The sequence below is a fragment of the Astatotilapia calliptera genome, unplaced genomic scaffold (assembly GCF_900246225.1).
Source record: "Astatotilapia calliptera unplaced genomic scaffold, fAstCal1.2 U_scaffold_93, whole genome shotgun sequence".
In the NCBI taxonomy this organism is placed as follows: domain Eukaryota; kingdom Metazoa; phylum Chordata; class Actinopteri; order Cichliformes; family Cichlidae; genus Astatotilapia; species Astatotilapia calliptera.
The window spans coordinates 1-14258 of record NW_020535837.1 but is presented as its reverse complement, the minus strand read 5'-3'; the positions used below and the strand labels follow the sequence as shown (position 1 = coordinate 14258).

The following is a 14258-nucleotide window of genomic DNA, read 5'->3' as shown; positions in this document are numbered from 1 at the left end:
TTCCGCTAACCCTGCGTTTGTTTTATCAAAACAAAATTGACTCGGTTTAAAAATATAAATTTACTTTTTTCCTGATCAAGTTGGGATCATTAAAATAGGTTCACACAAATAATACAATAACAAGCATAAAATGCCGTCTGAAAATTAATCAACTGACATTTTAGATTTTTTTAAATTATCGCTTGTGTTTTTGATGCGTACATATCTTTATTCTTTAGATCAGGGGTCTTAAAGCTGTAGGCCACTGCTGGCATTGTCATCTTATTGGAGAGCACTTTAGTGTTCTAGGAGTACAAAAACAAACAAACAAGAAAACACACAAATATCTTAGAAAATGTAGTGTTTAGTTTGTTTTTGAATTTCAAATATTGTATAACAAGATAAAATTGCAAAGGTAAACGCATTTCTTCCCTCACTATTAACTAACTGAAGCCTTTCATTGAACTGCCAAATAAACAAATTGGTACTCTCTTTCTGGCCAGACACGTGGCAGCATTTCTGTTATATTTATTTAACAACATAAAAATGCAGAAATAAGTGATTTTTGACTGCTAGTGAAAACTGTTTTCTTTACAAATAACTCTCACTGAACTAACACAGCCAATCCCTCAACATGTTTGTACTCTCTGCTCATATTGCTTTCATATAAAATCATTTTTTGCTTTTTAAGGAACTTATTTTAACATTGCACTTATTGCACCCTAACAATAAATAAATAAATAAATAAATAAATAACTTCAAGGGTCAAATTGTACTATATTTCTTCATGTCAATATACACGCCCCAAGTAGGGGTGACGTGGGCTGCAAGTGGCCCCCGGCCTGCGAGTTTGAGGCCCCTGTTTTAAATTAACAGTTATACAGAGATATGAGCTCTTTTAAGATGCAATGAATTGAAGTAGGGCCGATTTCAACATTATTATATTTAACCCAAACAAAATAAAACCCAGTATGAGAAAAATATTTAGTTTGGTGCATTGGTGCACATGTTTTGTAAGGATGAAAAACGCAACACTTCATGCCTACATGACATGAAGAGTTGAGTTTGTATTTTAATACTTCGTCTAAATTTCCCCCTTACAAATACACTCACATTATAGTAAAAGTAACCAAGAAACTAAGAAAAACGGAACTGAAATAAGAAAACCTAATCTGAGAGTGAATCAAAATGAAACTTAATTGAAGCTAAAAATACTAAATGAAATAGAAATAAAGCTTAATGAAAAAAGGTCATTACGTCACATAATATCACTGGATATTTGCAGATATGTACCGTTCGGTCAGCTCTCTGGTGCTTTTAAACTGAAAAGCCGGGAAGCGGAAATGGTTCCTGTTGCTTGGCACCGAACTGCAGCTTGACTCAGTGAAGCTGCTACACAGACTTTCGTTTTCATTTCTTTTGCCTGAAACTGTACCGATGTTGGCAGATTGAAGGAAAACATGGCTGGCTTGGAGGTGTTGTACACCTGTGTCGCAGGTAACATCACCTGCCCGCAGGACGCCGTTGTGTGTTTTGTTCACTGGGAGTTGATAAAGAACGGATACAGGTGCATCGGCTCAGGAGACGAGGTGAGTTCGCTTAGTTTAGCTAAATCTTGTGTTAAATTATCCCACATTATGGCAAAGATAATATTTTCTTTTTACATCATTCTTACGCCAAATTGTGGAATGCAAATTAAATATTAGCAAAAAGATTCTGTGTATGTGGTTTTCGATGTTTTTCAGACCGTAATTCCAATAATTCTTAAAATGTCGGTTTTTCCAAGGGAGTTCTGTATGTAATTCTCAATGTACATTAGCTATAGCTTCATAAACAAGCATCACCTCCCGTGTCAAGCTGACGTTAACGCGAAGAATTTAAAAGTGTGAGAAATGCGTTTTAGGTTTCTTTAATCCAACTGTCATGGCTGATATTCAGTTTGACGGCATCTGTTTTAAGAGGGACAGTTTACCAAAACTGTCATGTCATCTTTAGCTGGCTAACCCACTGGGGGCAGTCATCCTGAAACACCACGGGAGTTTATGACACAGATTCGTGTTAGTGTGCAGCCTTGCTATCCTCCACCCTCTCCCATTGTTCATTTTACAGAAATCAACAGGTAATCAGTATTATTTTTAAAATGAAGCATTTATAATGAGATTTAACGTGAAAAGGGAAACGTTTGGCATCTCTGTGTGATTGTTTTACATAAAAACACTCTGGAATGACACCTACCATTTAGTAAAGTGACCCAGTTCCAAATGAGACATTTCTCTTTATTTTGAACATGATGACATGTTGAAAAGTTTTTTTTTCTTTAGATATAAATAATGAGAAATTTTTATGCACCTAAAAATGAATTCACTCTACCGGATTTTTATGTGTATCATTATCATTATTATATTTATTTTTTCCACGTTCGTTTTTTATTTTATTATGTGGAATTTTTACGTTATTGACCAATGTTGTTTTGTCACATTTTAATTATAGGGTTAGTCTTGTTTATGTTAGCTAGTTTTAGTCTGTTTTACTGCAGCAACACAAGAATCTGCAATATGTTTACAATTTTTTACAACAATCTTACAACCTTAGTGATGAGATTAGTATATGTTATATCTAATAATAACACATATTTCTTGCTGTAGTTCTTATGTATTGTTTTGTTATTTGCAGTGAACTGGCCAAATTCTGATAACAAATATTGTGAAAAGAAAAAGCAGGTTTCTGATTGAATTGACCCCCTTTGTTTTTATCTGTCTTCACGGCCTCTGTGACCTTCCTGCTCCAGGCCCGCAGCAGTGATAAGAAGTCCGAGCTGCTGCCTGCTGACTGGAGTAACAACAAAGAGCTGTACAGTCTGCGATACAAAGCCAACAACAGTGACACCCAAATGCTCCTCAAGGCAATCACTGTTGATTCCACCTTGATCTTCAATCTGATGGTAAGCACATAAACATTTGATTTGAATCTTAATTAGTTTTCTAGACAATGGCAATTTAAAATAGTGCTTTAAAAATTATGGTAGTGTGTGGGTTTTTTCCCTCTATTAATGACAGCAGAAACCTGAAATTTTGCATAATTACGAGGACGTTATACTGCCACTGTTCTATCAAAGTTTAAAACGAATGTCCTCATATGTGGATCTCGTTTTTCTCAGAAACAAAAATTATGTAAAAAAAAAAAGAAATCTGGTAAGTCTTAGTTTTTAAATTCATCAGGTTCCAATCAGCCCAAATAGCAAAGAGAAATTTAAAATGCCATGAAAGAGTTCAGGTCTTAGGAGGTTAAGAAGAAGATTTTTTCCTCTGGATTATTTTTCATTGGAGCACTGATATAGACCGACCAGTTTATCCTGCATTTCAGTCCTGATGTAAGGATCCATAAAAAGCCTTAAAAGGGAATCAAGTCTGATTTTCTAAGTTTGAATCTTGATGTTCAGAGCAGACATCACTGCAGCCAGGGGTGAGGTCGCAAACACTTTACTTTTAAATTTGTGTTTTTTTCGGTCATTCGAGTTTGTATCGATTAAAATGTTTCGATTAGTTTAGTGTTTAGTTCAGTGAGTTTTAGTTTTTGTCATTCATATACGGGTCGTATTACTGCACTGTAAGACTGGAGAAATGTAGATCTATGCAAAGATCTGACACACAGTTGCGTAAAATAAGAAAATATGATTTAGGTTCAGTTTATTATTTGCTAGTTTGTTGAGATATTATTCTCCATGTTAATCTATCTTTTTAATGGATCGTGTGTGTGTGTGTGTGTGCGCGCGCGTGTGTGTGCGCGTGTGTGTGTGTGTGTGTGTGTGTGTGTGTGTGTGTGTGTGTGTGTAGAACTCCAGCACACAGCAGGTGTCGGACTTAACGGTGAACATCAACGACCACGTGAACACTGACCAGCTTCATACATTTGACAGGTTATTTTTTTGAGCTGCTCTACTTTATTAAGCTTTTATTCTGTTGTCTTATGTTGTTCTGATTATTATAATTGTTGTGTTAGACTTTTGGATCCTGTAAGGGACAAACTTTCCAACTTTAGGAAGAAATGTATAAATAGTAATAAAGTATGCCTCGTACTCAGCCTGCCTTATAAGGTCATCTCAGATTGATACTCACTTGTTGTTGAAATCTTTTATTTGTTGGAAAAAGCCTATTATAAAAAGGTTGTCTGACAGGGAGGGTGGCCTTGAAGGGCAGTTTGTTTGATAACTAAAGATTATTTTGAATTGTGAGTCATGCTTAGCAACTCTGGTATAGTCAGAAAATAAACATATAGAGCTGAAAAATAAATGAAGTCATCTCTCTTCTCTGCAGTGTGTTCAAAGATGCAGACAGTTTGTCAGAGAAGGTGAAGACTCAGCTGCTGCCCCCCCTGGACAGACCGACCGGACAGAGAGCAGAGAGGAAGAGTCAGCGGGATGAGGAAGAGGAGGCGCAGAGAAGAAGAGGAGAGGACAGTGACCCCCTCCGTATTCCCAGCAGGAATCCTCGCCAGGGGACACACCCTCACTGGTTGGTGATGATACAAACTGTGCATGCAAAACTTTACAACAAAACTCATGAACTGATCGTTAAATATGTACATTTTACTGTCATGTGTGACACACAGTTATGGTTGGCACATATTTGTAATGTTCCTGGTTTCTCTCTCTTTTGCATTTGTGGAAAAAAGAGGATACTGCCTGAAACTATGAGTCAAATAGAGATAATAACGAATGCCTTGCTTACTAATTTTTCTATATCCACCTACTTTTGCTCATTAATGAGGTTCTCCCACCAGCATAGGATCAAGTAATTAATCTAATGTACATTCATGAAGTTTTAACCTTATATTTGTGGTATTTCTAGTTTTACTCAGGCTGAATATGGGGGCAGGGATAGCTCAGTAGGTAAAGTGGTCGCCCCATGATCGGAAGGTCGGCGGTTCGAATCCACTTAACGGCTACCCTGAGGTACCCCTGAGCAAGGTACCGTCCCTACACACTGCTCCCCGGGCGCCTGCTTAGTGGGCTGCCCACTGCTTCACTGAGTGAATGGGTCAAATGCAGAGAAAAACAAGTAATTTCCCCATGGGGATCAATAAAGTATCCATTATTATTATTATTATTATTATTATTATTAATATAGTTTAGTCTATTCATTGGCAGTCTGGCCTGTTCAGGTTTTCCGGTTTTGTGTGCATTAATGTGCATTACTCACTCACTTAATAAATTCGAACAGTCTAAAAGTCCAGTTTAACCTTGAACGATTTTAGATTTGTTTGCACTTTGCAGACTTGGAAAGAACTACATGACGGAAAATCAATGAACAACCAACAAGTTGTAATCCTTAACATTTTCATGGCATCAGAGCCTCGTGTTATTAATATTTATGACTGACATTTTGGCATTTGATACACACACACACACCCCCCTGGATGTGCTGAGATTGTGGCTTGTAATACGTCTAGACGGAGCATCTGTTGGCAAATGAGGACAGAGCTCAGGCTGTGTGTGTGTGTGTGTGTGTGTGTGTGTGTGTGTGTGTGTGTGTGTGTGTGTGTGTGTGTGTGTGTTTTACTCATGTTCAGGGACCTAAATCTGTTTATACATTCCCTTCTGGGGACACAAAGCAAGTTCCCATAAATTAATTATTACAAGGAAAGACTTAGTTTAACATTCTGGTAAGTGTCCAGAGAATGAATGTGAGTGTAATAAGTGTGTGTGTCTTTGTAACATCCTCTATATCAGCGGTCCCCAACCTTTTTTGCGCCGCGGACCGGTTTATGTCCGACAGTATTTTCACGGATCGGCCTTTAAGGTGTTGCGGATAAATACAACAAAATGAAACCACTACCGGTACCAAAAAAGGAAGATTTATTCATAACACACAGGAAAAGACCCAGGGAAACAGAGTTAACGATAAAATCAATTTAAAAAAAAGATAAAAACCCTGTGGGCTAAGCAGAAGGTTTGAGTAAGGTTAGGGTGAGGCGAGTCAGAGAGCAGTAAGTACAGACACAGTGTTGTAAAGAAAAGAGGTCTGAAGGCTCTTAGTGAAACACTAGTCATCACTCTCCTTCTCATATTTGTTCACAGTCCGCAAGCAAGCGGCCATTAGCCAAAACAGGGATGATATACTGCACCTGTCCTGCACTATTACGCTGCACTATTTTATGTAGCTTGCCAAATTACATCAAATAACATGATCCATGGTCGTAGCTATAGACAGTACCAAAGATGGATGGAGCCACTCTCTGGTGTGTTAAGTCTCTTTTGAAACAGACGTGATAAGACCGGAGTGCATCTGACTTACAAGCTGAGGATATTGTCGTCTCACAGGTTAACAGCTTGTCATTACCTAGTGAACGTACCCTGGATAATCATCATTTCTGAAAATTAGAATTTCCACAATTTACCAAATACATTCATGTTTTAATCAGTTTGACCTGATTGAGCCGATAAAGGCATCAGAAAGCATTTGCTGAGGTCAGGGCTGTGACCACGCCTAACTTTTTTGTCTTTGATATTAACTAAGGAGTTTTTTTTCCTTACTGAAAATGGACCTTTGGGCGGCTGACTGTAAGTAAGCACGATTGCTCAGCATATAGTTAAGGCAGGGAGTCTGGGCTACCTTTTGTAACAGATGTCTTGGCATTTTCCTGATGATTCTACACATTTGAAAAACTAAAAACTACTTACGATATGAATTAAGCTCCATTTAAAAATGTTTAAACATATTTTTCTTTGGTGGAAAAGAATGTTTTGGCAACAGCTTTCTTTCTGTCTAGAACAGTATTTATTTTAGTCATTCATAGTGACACAAAGCAAAGCCAACACAGGGTGGTTGGATGGTGCTAACAGATGAGCTAAATTTAGCTCATCTGCAAAAATCTGCTTAGTGTGTCACAGTAGATGTTATAGTGTAGTCATAGAAAAATGGCAGGTAGATGTCGCAAATAAGTTAGCTTGGATAAATTAGCTGTCCTTTTTTTACATTTTATTTTGTGAAATAAGATGGAGTGCAATTTATCCATGTTAGCAGGAAATCATTAGTCAGAATAAAGTAAGAATAAACCAAACAGTCATCTCTGCAGACGTGGTTCACTACCTGGCTAAGCTTAACTAGTTAACTTTAAGAAACACCAGTGCATTGGCACATACTGGTGTTTTAATGGGTGATGTTTGATAGAACAAAAGCTGAAGAGAGCAGGGTTGTTGTTTTTTTGTTTTTTTTAATTCGTTCATTGTTTATTTATAGTAAACGTGAAAATCTTTAACATCCACTAAAAGTGACTTTAAATTTAACTTATGGCAGCATTTTCTGATAAAAATGCGCATTTTGTTTGGTGATGTTAAATGTGGTTATCCTGGAAATGAAGTCAGTGTAACGTCATCTGAAGTGATGGAAACATGAGCACATGTGTGAGCGAGAGCTGCGAGACAGAATCACTCTGACTTTCACTCCTCATCTCATCTCCCTCCTCCTCTTCCTCCCCCGTCCTCTTAGCCATGACCCGCTCAGATGAGATGCGAGATGATGTCAGCACTTTATCGACCTCCTGCTGTCACCTCCTTGTCCCGAGAGAGGTGCAGACAGAGGGGGAGGGAGATGAGGATGAGAAACGGTGACAGATGGGAGAAAGTAAAAGTTAAGAGGAGAACAGACCAAGATAATGGAGAGAAAGTAAGAAAGCACTCCTGAATCCTTAAGAGACGATTCGGGAGTAACAATTCAGAGAAACAAGCAGAGTGATGGCAAAAGCAAAGACAAGACAAGGGAGGGGGCAGAACCTGAAGATCTGAAGGTTGGATGAATCAGATGTGGGACTCTCCACCAGTCTTACTAGAAGCTGAATCAAGCATGCCTGTGTGTTTCCATTTTTAAAGTTACTCTTAGAGCAACTGTCTTTTATAAATGACATTAGTCATTGATGATTCTAAGCTGCAGGATCCAGTTAAAGTGAAATAATGATTGTAGGATCAATAAATAAATGAGAATTATAAAATAAATAGATAACATGTTTTTGTTAAGATGGAAACTGTTACCCCCCAAACATCTAGGAAATGTTAGAGAATCAGAATTAGTTTTCAAAAGTTAAACTCGCAGATTCTTAAAACGTGTTGCTTTTTGCTGACCACTTAAAGTCCTTTAGACTACAATCAGAAAAGTCCAGCTGGGATTTGAACCAGGAACCTTTCTGTTGTGAGGTGACAGTGCTAACAACTCCTTTACTGTGTCTCCTCAGTCCTTCAGTCTCCCAAAAGCTGACTTCCCAAAAGTTTTCACATTTGGGAAGCCTTTTAAAAAGTAATTTTTTTTTAATTTTTGCATTCTTTTAAATATACCACAATCAGAATACTTTAATAATCAATAAGGTAACTATGTATGTAAAATAATGAACCAGCTAGCGATTGTCAAATGGACATCAATATTCTGCATTCAAAATGCAATAAAACTAAATTTTCTACATCAACTATCGTCCCAAAGTTGAGCATTTTTAATGTCTAAAAAGAACCAGATTCAGTCGTCTCAAACAAGCCTGGAAAGGGAATGTTCAAATTATATGAGGTCCATGTATGTACAATTACGTACAGCTTTCAGACCACTCTAAATGACAACTGATCTATTTTTTCTACTCTTGGCTCTAAATGATGTCACTAAGAGAGGATTTCCCTAATATGGTCGTCTGGCACAGCTCTTTTTGGAAATCCACAAAAGTTGATTCTGTTCATCTGGATGTAACGTTTTCAGTGGCAGAAACCTTTTGTTTCCAACAATGGGCTGGCAGATCAGTTAATTGATCATTGATATGCAAATTCACATGACCATTGATCAACAACCACTGATCAAAGCCCGTGATCAATGGCCACTGATCAATGTCCATGAGTACCATTCACAGAGAGTTGGGGAATGGCTGCGATCACCGCACTGTATGATGGTGAGAGATGTACCCTTAGGCCCCCTCCTTGAGAATTTACATATTAATGATCAAGGAACTGACCTCCCAGCCCATTGTTCCTTCAGTTATGCTAGTTTAAGTCATTATGCAAATGTACACTTTATAAGATTGGGGAAACCTGCAGTCAGCTGAGACTGAAGAAGTCACCTGGATGAGTGACGAAAAGTTTCTCCCACTGAAAACGTTGCGTCCAGATGAACAGAATCAGCTTTTGGGGATTTTCTTCCCTGGATGATTGAGCATCCATCAAGTGTGTTTTTCACCAGAGATTTTTCTTTACGTTTCGCTCTGAGAATCTTCACCTTCTGGTTGTCCTGACAATTTGACTGCCTGAAGTAAGTCCTACTATTATCCCAGAGGACCAAAGGAGGAAATGCCGGGGTTTCAGTGCTGGAACTGTCCCACTGATTATCATGGGGAATGTGAGGCGCTTAGTCAGTGATATGGACGAGCTCGGTGAGCTGATTAAGACTCAGAGGGAACACCGTTAGTGGAGTTTGATGTGCTCCTTGCAGACGTTGTCATGGCAGCAACCAGAAATGTGGAAGGATTGTGATTGAAAAGTAGTCTCCTCTCGAACACGCTGCTGCGAAGGAGCGTTTCAGTGGCGTGAATATTAAAGCGCATGCTGAATGCATTAACATGCCTGAGAGAGTTCGTCATATCATTGAATTCAGTTTGAATCACCGCACTTGGGATGTCTTCCTCAACTGACGAAGGTCCTCCAAATGACCGTGGCTGTGTGTGGTAAATGGCTATGGATAATTAATGGACCCAGACCATCCTCTGCACCACTTAGCGGACATGCAGCCGAACTCATTTTTCTCACTCTTTTATCTCCTCAGAAACATGGACACATACAGAAAGTCTTTACCACCTCATAACACATTCGTTTTACGTTTAAGCTGCTCATTGTATGATATAAGATTTTTACATTTTTATAATTTTACTTTTATTGTAAGGTGTTTTTATTGTTTTCGCTCTTGCAGTGGTGAATTTTGAGCATAAATAAAGTATTTATTTTTATTAGATGTTGGTGAAGAAGATCGTCGGTTGTGTTTCACGTATTTGACACGTTGCTAGCTGTTGTAGTTTGTTTTCCATTGTAAAATGATGTTAGACTGATCCTGTATTTAACTGGTTTTGATGTTTACGTGTGTGTGTGTGTGTGTGTGTGTGTGTGTGTGTGTGTGTGTGTGTGTGTGTGTGTGTGTTTGTTTCAGGCCCGACCCCATGGTTCCTCCGTTTGCAGCTGGAGGAGCAGATCTGGATCCCTTTGGGTGAGTCTGACTCTTCCTGTCATGTTTAAATCCTTTAAATCTGTTTATGGAATTCAATCTCAGACATGCATTTAAGCATTCTCCTGGGTTTTCCCTAATCTGGGATTTGAGGATGAACAGTCGGCCCTCACAGCAGTGGACAGCTCTGGATTACTGGCGCGTGTCCAGCTGAAAGCGAAGCTTTAAGCTCAGATGTCAGAGAGTCGCAGAAAAGATGACAAACAAAAGCAGCTGCAGACTCAGAATCTAAGTTTAGTTTTAACATTAATTTTTTATCAGCTCGAGCTTTTCTATTGTGCTAACACAAGCTGTGTATTGAAGTACCTTCCACCAGGACACTTTTTAAATCACTGAAGGTTAATCTGATCTCCTTGTTTCCCCATATGTAGCTTTAAGTATCAGCTTGTCAAAATACCTCACTGTAATGTGGAAGTAAAGCAAATTAATCAAACCCAAGTTTTTGTTGAAAGCTGCCCTTTAATAACTGATTGATATTTTTACCCCAGGAGTATGCAGGCATTACTCTTCTACAATTAGTCCAGGTAGTGGCACCAGTATAAATTTCATAAAGAGAGCTATTGCTTGGCATACAGGGTTCAAAATCAAACATATTTTAGTCAGAAAAAGATATTAACATTTTAAAAGATCTCTACAAGTCGCACTATATATGATTCAGGGACTCTTCGCTTCTATGTAAACATGAAAACCTGGTTAAAACACACCTGTGGTCATAGTTGCTCAATGCTTGTCTTGCTTTGTTGCGCTTTCGTCACGTTTGTAATGTTGGTATGTTTGTGCTTTATGGTTTTTAGAGACTAAATTTAGCCCGTCCAGAAGGCGGCTGATGGCACATTGTTTTTTACAGTATAGATGTTATAAAAGATGGACATAGTTACTGTGACATCACCCACTCTTAAAACCTCGCCCTAATTATTTTTGCTGTCAGCACTTAGTGTTGTGTAACCAGATGAGACTAGCAAGGTTAATGAGAGTAACAGACAAATCTGAAGGTAATGGGCGAACACTGGACAGTCCTCTTATTTTTCTTTAAAAGTGGCCATAATTTACAAAATGATCTCCCCGTTTTATTCAGTATGACCTGAAACAGGCGACTCAGCCCATGAAATCTCCAGGAAAGTGTTTAATGAGGTCTCAGAGAGTGCCGTTTTCCCACAGACTTCTTTATAACCACCAGGAGTCGTCTCCTTCTGGCCATTAGAAATAAAGTTTGCTTAAGACACTTTAACATCAACTTCCCTTTTCAGACTCGAACGAAGCAAACATCTCCAAACTGAGTCGCAGCTATTATGTAACTAGTTTTCTTACAGTTTTTAATAATTGCTAAACTCAACCCCACCTTAAGATTTTTCTGGTTCACTTACAAGGTGAGCTTTTGGCCGAGCCCTGCAGAAGAGCCAATAAGGCCCATGAGAGGTTTTTAATGGCAGCCAAGTGATCCAGTATGACCCACAGCACATGTACACAATGTAAAAAGGGCAGAGGGCATCCATTTGTATATGTTTTTGGGTTGTGTTGCAAGATGTTATCCCCCCTAACCTGTGCTTCAAGTACACTGATAAAGTGGGCGTGTTTAAAAACCAACTCAAGGTGGACTTTATTTGTTGTGTTTAGTGTGTATTAGCGTTTTGTTCTTTGGTTTGATTTCTGTACTGGGGAGCTCTTTACGACGTCTGTTTTTGAAACAGTCTTGTTTGGATGTCGAGCGTGGTGTAAGCTGGATAATACTTTTGAAACCGCCGCTCCGCGGTGGGTGGTTTTTAGCTCCGTCGTCATCCATTACAATCATGAAAGTACAACTTGTTTAGGATTTTTTTTTATGTTATAATAACATTAATGTTACTTAACTAGTGATTTATTTTTAAACACTTTCAGATAAAACCCGTAGCCTGTTTATCTTTGACAAAGTCAACAAAACCAGCTGACACGTGTCCTTCTCTTGAATCTCTGAACTCCGCCTCCCCTCCTCAGTTCTCGTGGTGGTGGTGGGATGATAGTCGACCCCTTGAGGTCAGGTTATCCTCGCTCTGGCTTTGACCCGTCTAGTGGGATACCAGACATTCTGCCTCCTGGAGCCGTTCCCCCAGGAGCTCGCTTCGATCCGTTTGGACCCGTCGGACGTCACAGACCAGGGTGAGAGAGACACACACACACACACACACACACACACACACACACACACACACACACACACACACACGCCTCCATCTGTCTGCACTAATCAGGCTGTAACAGCTCCTCAGCTGTGAGGCTCCACTGAACCTCTCAAAGGGTCAAAGACACTTTGAATTTCGACATAAAATAAATTCTCAAAAAAAAAGATCTTATCTTTCGACTTGATCAAAAATCCAAATCCAAGAGCAGCGTTAATCAGTCAGTGGTCTTATTAAAGATTTTTTTTTTTTTTTACTTCTCAGCTGCAGCTTCACCAGATTTAATTCAGCAGAAATGAAACACAACAAAGCTACACCCATTTTAATCTCAGTAATACCAGATGGCCTCTCCATTTTAGCAATTTAAAGAGTTTTGAGGAGCCACCTTACATAATGGAGGCAGCTCTTGACTCTGTGTCAATCCAAATAAAGGCTTATAATGGTTACAACATCTTAGATTTGTATGATTTACTCCACTGAAAGATACATTCTTCACAGAACAAATAAGAAAATTGAAAGCAGCTTTGAAGCAAATTAAATACAACAGTTGTGTAATTTCTTATGTATTACAGAAACATTTGGTGCCATTTTCAAGATTCATTGTAAAATAAAACTTTGCATGATTATTAGATAATCATGCAAAGTTGCCTTAAAGTTGTTGTTTTTGATATAACGTGAAGATAATGACAGAAAAAAAAGTATATTAGTCACCTTCCAGCCTCATATATAGACACAGATTTTAGTGACTCTATAGCTAAATAGACTAATAAACCAGATTTAATAAACAAGTAAAGGTTGCCTGTTGTCCTGGAAAAAAAACCCGTCTTAGTTCTGTAGTAAGATTGTGTGTTTAAAGTTCCAGTCGCTCGGTGTCAGTCCAAACAGCTGCGACCGTCCAGCTCAAGTTCCTGCTGGAGAGGCAGAGGAGTCCCCAGCAGCATTTTCAGCAAATGCAATGAAGCAAAGCAAATCGCCTGCTTGGCATTTATCTAGCTCCAAACTGATATAGATGAAACTCACAAATGAGACAACCATAAGGAAAATAATTAGATGAAGGATGCCTCTGTTTGCAGCCTTAAGTGCTGGTGAGTGTGCAGAAATGCATACACAGTTTTTCAATCTGCTTCTGTTTATGAAGCTTTTCAGCCCAAATAAAGGACAGAAAGCACTAAAGAGGGTTTAATTGTTAGAGCCTCTGCTTTGTGTTGTGAACAACTGAAATCACTGCAACAGAACTTTTGTGCTTTCCAGGTTGACTGTGCATTATCTTGAATTATAAAGGAGACACACCGAAAACTTTTCCAAATAAAATAGCAAAAATCAGTCCAACAGCAGGCAGTGGACTCCACTAATCATGTGGCAGGCGTGTATTTGCTCCATTACCTAACCCTGCCCTGCAGGCCTCAGCCGAACACCAGGAGTCAAAATAAAAATAAGACAAAATGTGAAAAAATGACAGTATATAAATATGACGATGGTGAATGGGCCAGCACCTTCTTATTCAGCTGAGCACTTGGTTACTCCTCATTCACCAAATCACACACACCATTCATACAGCACTTTTATCTATGTCCAATCTGTGCACTCACACTCGATCCTTGCCCAAGTAGACTTAAGACGTGTGCACAGCAGGAGTCGGGGATCGAACCACCCACCTTCCACTGGCTACAGTAACAACAGCTCTGTGTGTTTCTCTTGTTTTTGTTTTTTAGGCCGGATCCAGACCACATGCCCCCTCCTGGCTACGATGACATGTTCATGTAGTACCCTGGATTGTTTCCCGATTTTCTACTTCCTGTTCAGCATCTTTTCCTCCAGCCGATAGCAGCCGCCTTCTCCTCTCTGAGGGTTTGGTTTCATCCGTGTTTGTGGCCTGAAGATTTTCATT

At 39.0% G+C, this 14258-nt stretch overlaps 1 protein-coding gene across 1 annotated transcript; it reads left to right on the top strand.

The window, feature by feature from the left end:
- The first annotated feature begins 1316 nt into the window (after positions 1-1316).
- On the top strand, positions 1317-14251 carry LOC113018509 (proteasome inhibitor PI31 subunit-like). Its single transcript, XM_026161577.1, has 7 exons — positions 1317-1568; positions 2768-2920; positions 3813-3895; positions 4293-4490; positions 10143-10199; positions 12189-12350; positions 14083-14251. The coding sequence occupies exons 1-7, from the start codon at positions 1440-1442 to the stop codon at positions 14132-14134; spliced, it is 834 nt and encodes a 277-aa protein (XP_026017362.1). The 5' UTR covers positions 1317-1439; the 3' UTR covers positions 14135-14251.
- Positions 14252-14258: the final 7 nt, after the last annotated feature.

Excerpts from the sequence above, each read along its gene's own strand:
- LOC113018509 (XM_026161577.1), top strand. The coding sequence starts at position 1,440 with ATGGCTGGCTTGGAGGTGTTGTACACCTGTGTCGCAGGTAACATCACC. Across the intron at positions 4,491-10,142 it reads CAGGGGACACACCCTCACTG|GCCCGACCCCATGGTTCCTC; the intron begins GTTGGTGATGAT and ends TGTTTGTTTCAG. Across the intron at positions 10,200-12,188 it reads GCAGATCTGGATCCCTTTGG|TTCTCGTGGTGGTGGTGGGA; the intron begins GTGAGTCTGACT and ends TCCCCTCCTCAG.